Raw genomic sequence first — 10,064 nt, 5'->3', positions numbered from 1 at the left:
CATAAGGAAACACTTCACACACACCTCATTGTCAGATTTTAATTAATTTTCTAAATACTACAGACCAAAAATGCAGATTTTCTCAAACTTCTGTTTGAGAAAGTTTTGTTAAAAAACAATGCCCAGCTGTTTTGGAAATTAAGAAACAAAGAAACCATTTATTTGTGAATTTATTTATTTTTTTTAATCCTGTCATCAGTAGAACACAAATGGGCGTGGGGCAGAGTGCCACAGACATAGTAGGGACGTTGGAAAGTACTAAGAGTTCGGCCATTGTTGGTTTGGATCTTTTCATGGGATATGTTGACAATAAGAAAAATACCTTTAATACCTAAATATTACCATTTACAAGCCAGGCTAAATTTGTTTAAAACCAGAGGTCATCCAAGCCATTCAAAATTGAAAGATACTGGAGGGAAAACACAATTAACTAAAGCTGTTTGCTCTTTCTCTATAAAATGATTATAAACTTTATTAAGGCATACATTAGAAGCCATCAGAAGAATGGATAAAGCTCATGTAACTTCAAGAAGGATGAAATGCAGTAATGATAATCATCTGTTATATTTAGTGTGTTGTTCACATATAATTAGACATTACAACTCTTGGTTTCACACATCAAATATTGAAATACACAGCACTTAAATTTTTACACAGTTAAAAGAGGCTCGGGGTTTTCTTCCTCTGCATTCTCTACCAGTTTGTTGGTGTCAACCACTCCAGGTTCCAACTGCTCGTTATTGAAGAAGAGCGGGTTGTCAAAGGTGGTTAACTTGTCAATGACAGGTAAGCGATGACCCTTCTTCTTAAAGATGAACAAGGCGATGACCGCCCCAATGGCAATCGCAGTAATGACCCCCACAACTACCAAAGCCATGTGGCCTCGGTGATGAATGAAGAGTACTGCACAGATTGAAAAAGCAGATGATGATTATGATCAGCCAAAGAATTTAGTCACAATTTTTACCGATATAAATAAGATAAAGTAAACTTACCATGTGGTTTTGTTGGTAATGGCGTTGGTGGTAATACTAAAGAGAAAGAAGGGAAATGTGACAATTGTACACTAAAATCAAACTACATAATATTAGCCGGATATTGGCCCAACCTGACAGATGGGAACAAAAATTAGCATTGGGGTTGACAAATGCTTAGTTTTCCCGAATAGTGTGTCATTGTGGAAGATGGTTGAGGGTTGGGTGATTAGATTAATATATTGGCTATCACTTAATCTAGGAATGAAACAATATAAAGATATACATTTAGTCCACATAAGACGATGAATTTTACCTTTGGGTGTTTTGCAGATGTACGCTCTTTTATTCCTTTCATGGTCGCCTTTCCATGTCCCATTTAAAGTGCTAATCACTGCGTGGATATGTTTATTAGGTTGTCCTTCACCCCAGTTTGTGTAGTCCATGACTGTCCTGTCTACCCACAACCACTCCCCTGGAGACAAATACATTTATTATTTTCCTCTTTTTTTCAGTTTTGTTTCATTTAATGCTCTCTTCTACTTAAACAAGATATTGCAACTTCATAGTTATCCTGATGTGCTTGTGCAATAACTTATAAATAAACAAAAAAAAACAATATAAAAACAATAAAAATGAACAATGAAAAGGAATAATTAAAAAAATATTATGTTAACTTTTTCTAAAATAACTGTGTGCATGTGTGTGTGTGTGTTTTCCTTTTATTAGTTGTTCATTTGTTAGTCTTTTCCCTCTCAGTGGCTAAATATTTGTTTTCATTAACAAGCAGACAATGTGACTTTACCTTTGTGAGTTTTATACAGGCCAATCCAGAAGGAGGCGTGGCTGTCTTGAAAGTCTCTTGCATTGTTTTGAATGAATTCTTGCTCAGAGGGATCTTCAATGCTGACTAGTGATCCACCTTCACAAAACAAAAAGTCCTTACTGAAGTCCTACATTCATTTAAGTGCCTGGAAATATCTTTTCAATCCACAGAAAGGACTTACCGTGTCTTGAACAGCTAGCAGATGCAGGTGCCCACTCTTTTACTTCAGTGAAAAATATGTAACAGTAACCTTTAAATGGTAGCCAGAAGTATTTCTTGCCTGTCCCAGATGTATCTGGGTCTTCGGGGCAAACTCCCGGGTAATCGGTTAACTCTTTTGGTGGCACGTCTGTGAATGAGAAACAGTATTTTATTTAGGGATGCACAATATGGATTTTGTTTTTCAGCTGATATAACTGATTTGACTGACTTTTGTATTATTAAAAAGTTCACAACCTATAGTTTTTACACACCAGAGGGTAAGAAAGGTTAAGATGCAGTGAGCAAAGATGGCTGATTTAGTTTTTGTGTTTGGCTTTTGTAGAACCTCAAACATTTTGCGTCAGAATTCAAAATAAATTGTTTTTAATATCAACCAATAAATTATGCTGCAATTTAATTATGACGATAATTTATACATGTATCTGTCCCGATAACTATTGTACATCCTTAATTGATTTATCTAAATAAACAATTAGTTGTGATTATTAACATTAACAATAATCATTAGACATACCGGTAGACTTTATGCAAACACTGTTCATGGTCTGGTTACAGTATGCGGTCTTCCATTTTCCATCCACATCTACGTAGACACAAGGTCTCTCCCTCATTGGTTCATCGTTATCCCAGCTAGTAAATTTCATGTGCCAGCCGTCGATATATCTGAAATACCCATCAGTCTGAAAGCAAAGATTAATCAAACCACATTCAGCTTTTCAACATATTTTTCAGCAACGTGAACAGCACGATTTAAGTTTTTACGGTAGTCAGTAGTTACAAACAGGTTAGTCATTTTGTGATGTGCTGTTTGAGAAGCTTTCTGCTCTGTACCTGCACTTTGTTCAGTCCAATCCACAGAGGAGCATTGAGATTCAAAGCCAGCAGCTCAACATAGGCCTGTAACCACTCATTTCGTATGTTAGTGAGTTTAGCGCCATCATTTTCACAGTGCTTCTTGGCTTCATCCCAGGTCATTTGTTGAGTAACAACCTTCACCGAGTCATTTAATATTTTGACATAGTCAGTAATTGTTGGTTCAGGGGAGTCTGGGAGATGAGGGTCTGTTTAGGGTGAGAAATTAGACAATTAAATGTTTCCATTCATCTTAAGGTCAGGTGCTCTCTGTTGTATATGCATACATGGTCAGAGTTACTATTCTTTTCTACTTCCCTGACACCACAAATTAAATTGGTCACACCTAATTAAAGAACTGTGCTGTTTGAATAGGCTGCTGTTTATTTTAGCATTGAAATGCAAACTAAATCATGATTTGGATTTGATCATTCAGTATGGAAAAGTTGCACAGCAGATCATCAGTTGCTTTGGTACAATTACTTTGGCTGGACTTCGGCTCAGACAGCTATGCGCTTTTCGATTCTGTAGCACAGCCATTAGAGCAGCTGACTGTTGAATGAATAGGGATTTCCAACATCTTTGATATGCCAACTTACGCACCACCTTAAACCTTCAATAAATTATATTTTTTTGGAAATAAGCTGTGAACAGAACTTTAACATATTACCATTTGATTTCTTATCTGTTATTTGCCACCTGGCCAATAAGTCCAATATTTATTCTCTTTTAGCTCTGTAGAAATCATGCTCCTTAGCATGATAACATGTTAATATGCTCCACAACCACCAGCTAGTTGCTAAGTGTATGAGCAGGTAGTGTACAGTGGGGTTTTAGAGCTTTTTAACTGTAAACAGCTGCCTGCTGTGGCTTAAAATGACGCTATGAGATCAGGTAGGACCAAAACAAAGTTACGGGCCAGGCGGCTAAACAATCAGTTGAAGCTCGCTATAAAGCTCAATTAAGCTGAAGGGAACTGCAGAGTGAAAATCATCTGTAGGTTCATCATTACAATTGTAACATGTATTTGTTATAAAAATATTAGTTATAGCCACTTTATGAAATACTAAAAGTAAAGATGCCAGTCCTTACTACTACTACTGCTACTACTGTAAAAATAATGTTTAGATCACAGGGAATATAGCAGAGAGAACAATCACAAGATCAGCTCACCAACATTTCGATGACAGATGAAGCCATTGGTGTCATTGCAGGACTTTTGTATCCATTTCCCAATACCAAAGGAAGGATTGGTGTTGATCACAGCACAATTTACCTGAGGAAGCACAGAGAGAGAAAGGTGTGGAAAAGAGAAAACTGTAATGTTTCAACGTAATTACTGTGGCATGATAATACATTTTCTTTTAATGAATGAAGCATACTTTATTCGTCTTTATTAAACAAAGACCATGCACAAAAGAATGTATATCAAAATGGGAAAATATGATTTATGCCAGATTTAGCTATTAGCTGATTTCCTTCTGCGGTTGCTTCTAATAGCAATAATAGTATGTTCTTGTTAACTGAAGGCCTACTATCCCATGGAGAATTTAGAAATGTAGAAAGGGACCCATTTTTGTAGGTCATTTAAGGTCCAGTGTGTAGGATTTAGTAGCATCTAGCAGCGAGGTTGCAATTGCACCTCCTCCTCCTACAGTGTGTAGGAGAAACTACGATGGCCATAAAACCTGTGAAAACGTCAAAGGCCCTGTCTAGAGTCAGTGTCTGGTTTGTCTGTTCAGGGCTACTGTACAAAACAAGACAGTTCAATATGGCGGCCTCCACAGAAGTTCCATTCATGTGGTATAATATTTATATGTATACTATAAAGGTACTGTCCTCTCTCATTGCATTACCACAGTATGGAGCCTCATTCACATCCTGGAATTGAATTTTTTTTTAGCTGTCACGATTTGAAGCTGTTATAGTGTAATGAAAAATGTATCTGATTGTTCCAAAAGTGTACTGTTTTTGTGTCCAAGTCATAACAAAATAAGTGGTGTATCACTCTTACCTCTGGTCCATTATGGAGCCATTCGAAATATCTTTGTACTTCTTCATGCTGCAGTGTGAACCCAGATATAATGAATAACAGAAATGCATTAATCTCTACACAATAGTGAATATTGATTACATTTGAACATTACCCAATTAACGTCTCGTGGATTCCGTATTAGTCTATGAAGGCCCTAAAATGTGGAAACAGACAAAGGAGAAACAAAGTTTCACATTTTTGTACACACACACACACACACACACACAAACACACAAACACAAACAAATGATCAGGAGTGCTACGCACAACCCACATCACATTATAAAACACTATTCAAATATGTTTCCACTTACTACAAGACCCATGTTGACATATCGTCTCGGTTTCCCATCAGTCCAATAATATTCATGACCTTTTAAATTGCGGAAACCAATCCAAAGGTCTGAAGTAGGTGTGTGAGCCATTTGCGTAGTCAAAAACACTGAAAATTTAACAGATAGATGATTTAAGGATGAAATATTTGCATATAACTTTTTACCCAAGTATACACAACATACATAAAACACAATATACATGTATTATTTCAATGGCTCTTTGGTTTTTCAGTACAGATTCTCTGCTGGTCGCTAGCAGAGCTTTATTTTTGTTTTGTTGTTTTGTATTTTTGTAAACATTAAAATGCAATCACCATTTTAAAACTTTCCCCTCCAGTCTTTTGTAATAATTGTATTATTGAGCCTCCAGCCTCACAATCATCACAGTCCCTCTATTTAAATCTGTCATCTTGCGCACAAAAGACTACAAAATAGATACAAGTTTCCAATGCAGGCTCAGATACCAGTGTGTCTTTGTCAACAGCCATTTCAGGATTCAGCCATGAATGCACCCTGATCATACAACCATGAACAGGTTGTGAAGATCAGTGGTTATTTTATCAGAAAATAAAATAGGTGAATCAAACCTTCCACATGTCTTGAGGGAATGGAGACCAGATTTCCACCCATGTCTTGGCATTGTTTCCTCCCTTGATCCCATGTTACTTTCTGGTTGGTAATGATGTTGTAACACTGGAGATGAGGAATGATACTTTGATTTACAACTGACAAAACATTTTAATGTGACATCTCAAAAGATAAAAAGATACATATAAAAAAAATATAAAAAAAGATCAGTGTTATCAAAACAAAGGCCAATGTCATTGCAAGCAAAAAAAAATTGATTCAGTCCTACATAATCCCCATTCATTCAACACCACACCCATAAAGGTATTAAGTCAACTCTGACCTTAGAATTCATTTTTTTCCAGGGGCGTGGGCAGCCACCTTGAGGAGCCACTGTGGGTGCCACAGTGGTGTTGGCAGGTGGTGAGCTACGGCGTTTACAGATGGACTTGTGCTCATACCCACAATTATAATCATGCCAGAAACCTGTGAACCAATCCAAGACATACAAAAACATTTATACAATGTGCTTTCTGCGTACATCAAATATAGGGCTAAATTTAAAATCCTTAAGATTGTCATGAAATGAAACACCTTTCTTCATAATATTTATTGTCAGCATTTTTATGCAATAGTCATTAAATGGTATATAATATTCAAAACCAAACACTGGCTCTAGATAGGATCGTTTGTTTTCATGCGCTTCTCAGCCACCCTAGTTTCTCCTTCGCGCTTGGAGGCTGAAGTGACAGAGTTGCAATATGCAACTACACTGCTTCATACTGTACTGTTTTTAAGGCAGTGGTTGGGACCCACCTAGGGGTCACCAAAGCTTCACCAAAGCTTTTCTGTGAAGAAAACTATATACATTTGTTATTTTACGATTACTATTGCTACCACGAGACAATGTCTCTCTGTGTTACTAAAACAAGTCTGTGACTGTTAATGTACCAGTGCCCCTCCCAAGTACATCTATATGTTATCATTATTCTCCAAGGTCTCCTATATACGTCTACACCAAATTTGGAAGAGTGTGTCACAATACTATATGGGAGACCTTGGAGAATCAAAAAATATATATACCTACCTACCTCTGGTAGGGGTATCTCGAAAACTAATGCACTTTTGGGCCCTTTCCCTCTAGTCTATTAGTCAGGGGTCGTCAGTTTACTCAGGGTCCCTTAAGGAAAAATGTAGGGAACCACCGCTTTAGGGCACTGTTGTATTTCTGACAAAGTAGCTGCTCAAGTGCACTTGCTTTTACCCCAGGATTCACTGGTGTCAACGAAGGACTGAAATCTTATGGATTGCAACTTTAATGTTTTGTTTACTTCGTCATTTTCGTCCATGTCAGTGAAGGTGAATCATATTTCAGTTTACTCACCATCATGCGTCATGACTGCACAGTTCTCATCATAATTCTTAAAATCAGGCTGACCCTGATCCCAGATTTCAAACACCACTTGAGAACCATCCATCCACCTTAATATAACACAAAAAATCAGTTGTTGTTATCAGCTATAACAGCCAAATGTCAGTTATCTTCCTGTCAGAGTCACAGAGATAAATGGATAGAATCGATCAAATTTAACCCATAAATAAAGTGGCAGTGGAAGAAGGGCCATATTCAGTAACACTGTCACTTTGACGGTGTAAGTTGGTTGATTGTAGGCAGACTAAGCTGACATGAAAAGAATTCATTGGATAAATTCATACGCATCTGATGCTAGAGCGACCAAGATCAAGATGCATGCATTATTTCTGAAGAACACACAAAACCAACAGTTAAGATCTGTATCATGGCATCTTTCTCAGCCCAACCTGGGAACAGCACCTATTTTAATAATTAAATTTAAAAATAAAATTACAGAAATGTTATTCATGTATTTTTAACTGGTGGAATACAAAATAATAATTAATACATAATCACTAGGCTCTGAAAAGTCTTTATCTCAAGATGTCTAATTTTTCTAATTTCTGATTTGTTTTTAAGTCATACTCACTCAAATGTTCCATCCAAGTCTACTGTCAGGCCTATCCAGTAAGGCGCATACCTTTCTGACATCTACACACACACAGAGACAGACGGGTGAAACCAGCAGTACTTACATTGCAGTTTGTGCCAAGATAAATGCCGCGGTATTTATACTTTTATTGTTCTTTGTTATATGTAGTATAATATGGCATTGCTTACCTGCATCCGTTTCCACAAAAAGTCACTTTCAGCTTTGCTGTTGATAGTTACCAAGTCACCATGCCTCTTTTGGCAGAAGAGACGAGCATCTTCCATGGCCATTTTCTCTTTGTTAATATAATACTGATTCTCATTCCATACTAGCCACCCATCTGAAGTCTCATTGTAATCTGAAAAGATGTCAAAAATAAAAGAATATATATATATATATATATATATATTAAGTTACATCACCAATCCATCCTACTTCAACAACTAAAGAGTTTTCTGTCATTGCCTTAAATAATATCCATATGACAACAAGAACAATTCACGAGTGTTTTCTGATATGCGATACCTGTTAAGGTATGTGTAAGTTTAAACAACTAAGTGTCACAGAGGGATTGTTTAAAAAACTGGGAATTCAGGTCTGTGAATCATCCACAGTAATGGAGACACTGATGCTAATGTTTAAGTTGTCATTTCTTTAATGCCGAAATTCCTCCCACCTCCATTCACCAGTGTAGCAAATCCCAGAAAGCCATACCTCCTAAATCTTTTTTTATGTATTTTTTTTACTTACATAATTGCCCACTTACCAGGAGTAACGGGGGGTGGAGGTGGCTTTGGAGTCACTCCTGTAAGGAGACAGAAGACAAATATATCTTGAATATATTATGAAGTTGATAGTGTGCACCTCAAGGTTGAAATTACATGCACCTGAATTTGCCATAACTGGACCTTTAGAATTTTAATTGTATACACCTGCCCTAACATAATAACATAAAATAATGTTATTAAGCTACTTGGGGGAGCTGGCTTGCTTAAGGGGTGGCTGTGGCTCGGAGGAAAAGCGGTGTCGTCCACTAATCGGAAGGTTTTGGTTCGATCCCCCATTCATTCAGCGTTATGGATATATATAGATGTAAAACTTTTTAAGTTCGATTTTAGTGGCAGAGCTTTTCTTTCTGAAAAGTTTCAGAATCTGTGTAAACACAACGTGAGGTCTTAATCATTTTTAAACATGCGACAATTTTCGGACGGAAAATATGTCCTTTAGTCTGCAGTCTTGTCAACAAATGTTACAAAAGAACTGCACGCCTTCCTTTGAAACCCTTGTAACCAGTTAACATGCTTTTACCTGTACGGATCTGGCACAGCCATCCATTGTACTTAGCACACTGCTTACTGCGCCACAAATTTGTGTAAACCCAGGGACTAATTTTCATTTCAGCACAAGAATCCACATTAGTTCTAATGTCTGGCTCTCCATCCCTCCAGTGTTGGTAGTTTACCTGTAAACAAAGGCAAATGATTGAACATGCAATGACGAATGGATATATATTAATTTAATTGAGTTGCATAAACCCAAATTGATTTACTCAACTACTGTACAAAACTCTTAACTCACTGGGGATCCATCGCTCCAAACGTAACCAGTGACTGGATCAGGAGCACTAAGTCCAATCCAGATTTGTCCATACCTATAATAGACAGATTCGTGTTAATGATTTTAATATGCAACCTGCTTTTGTCAAAAAAAATTTAAGAAAAAAACTTTTGCAGCTAAGAAGTGATCCAGCTTGCTTTCATAGTTATCTGGTGTTACACTGTGATCTGCTGGACACAAGCCAACCATTAACTTTTGCAGTCAGTTTTGTACTTATTGTATGTGCTGTAAAATTATAAAATAATAAATTTATCTTGATACCCTAATCTTTCTCCCACTTGTAGCTCGGCAGCGCTGTGGATGCTGAGCAGGTCTCCTCCGATGGCTCTGCAGTAATCTCTGGCCTCATACCAGGTCTTTTTCTGCTGTGGCTCTAAATACAACTTTAAAACAAGACAGGAAGTTCAACTGTGATTTAAGATTTTGTAGTTTCATTTTACACTGAGACTGACCATTTCATCATCATCATCATAATCATTTAAAGGTAGGGTAGGCAATCCTGTTCAGAAGCACGTTTTGTTATACTGGGTGAAATGGTCCCTCTGTTGTCAGAGGAATCAATTCGTTATGTCTTCAGAAAAAAGAACGGAGAAAATCAGAGCTCTCTGTCAGCTGCAGGACTGAGAAAAC

At 37.1% G+C, this 10,064-nt stretch overlaps 1 protein-coding gene across 1 annotated transcript in view; it reads right to left on the bottom strand.

Annotated features, from left to right (window-relative positions):
- Positions 1-230: 230 nt before the first annotated feature.
- LOC118334472 (macrophage mannose receptor 1-like) overlaps positions 231-10,064 on the bottom strand; it is a 17,202-nt gene continuing 7,368 nt past the window's right edge. The window contains exons 13-30 of the mRNA XM_035670388.1: positions 9,696-9,817; positions 9,396-9,468; positions 9,126-9,279; positions 8,584-8,622; positions 8,006-8,175; positions 7,815-7,876; positions 7,196-7,293; positions 6,155-6,297; positions 5,832-5,937; positions 5,224-5,351; positions 4,048-4,150; positions 2,854-3,083; positions 2,537-2,702; positions 1,982-2,149; positions 1,780-1,896; positions 1,291-1,449; positions 996-1,031; positions 231-903 (exon numbers count right to left, since the gene is read on the bottom strand). Coding sequence (XP_035526281.1) covers positions 650-903; positions 996-1,031; positions 1,291-1,449; positions 1,780-1,896; positions 1,982-2,149; positions 2,537-2,702; positions 2,854-3,083; positions 4,048-4,150; positions 5,224-5,351; positions 5,832-5,937; positions 6,155-6,297; positions 7,196-7,293; positions 7,815-7,876; positions 8,006-8,175; positions 8,584-8,622; positions 9,126-9,279; positions 9,396-9,468; positions 9,696-9,817 — 2,328 coding nt within the window. The 3' untranslated portion in view covers positions 231-649. The remainder of the gene's footprint in view (positions 904-995; positions 1,032-1,290; positions 1,450-1,779; positions 1,897-1,981; positions 2,150-2,536; positions 2,703-2,853; positions 3,084-4,047; positions 4,151-5,223; positions 5,352-5,831; positions 5,938-6,154; positions 6,298-7,195; positions 7,294-7,814; positions 7,877-8,005; positions 8,176-8,583; positions 8,623-9,125; positions 9,280-9,395; positions 9,469-9,695; positions 9,818-10,064) is intronic.

Source organism: Morone saxatilis, unplaced genomic scaffold, assembly GCF_004916995.1.
Source record: "Morone saxatilis isolate NCDOM2014 unplaced genomic scaffold, NCSU_SB_2.0 Contig23, whole genome shotgun sequence".
NCBI lineage: Eukaryota > Metazoa > Chordata > Actinopteri > Moronidae > Morone > Morone saxatilis.
This window is presented reverse-complemented; position numbering and strand designations above follow the sequence as displayed.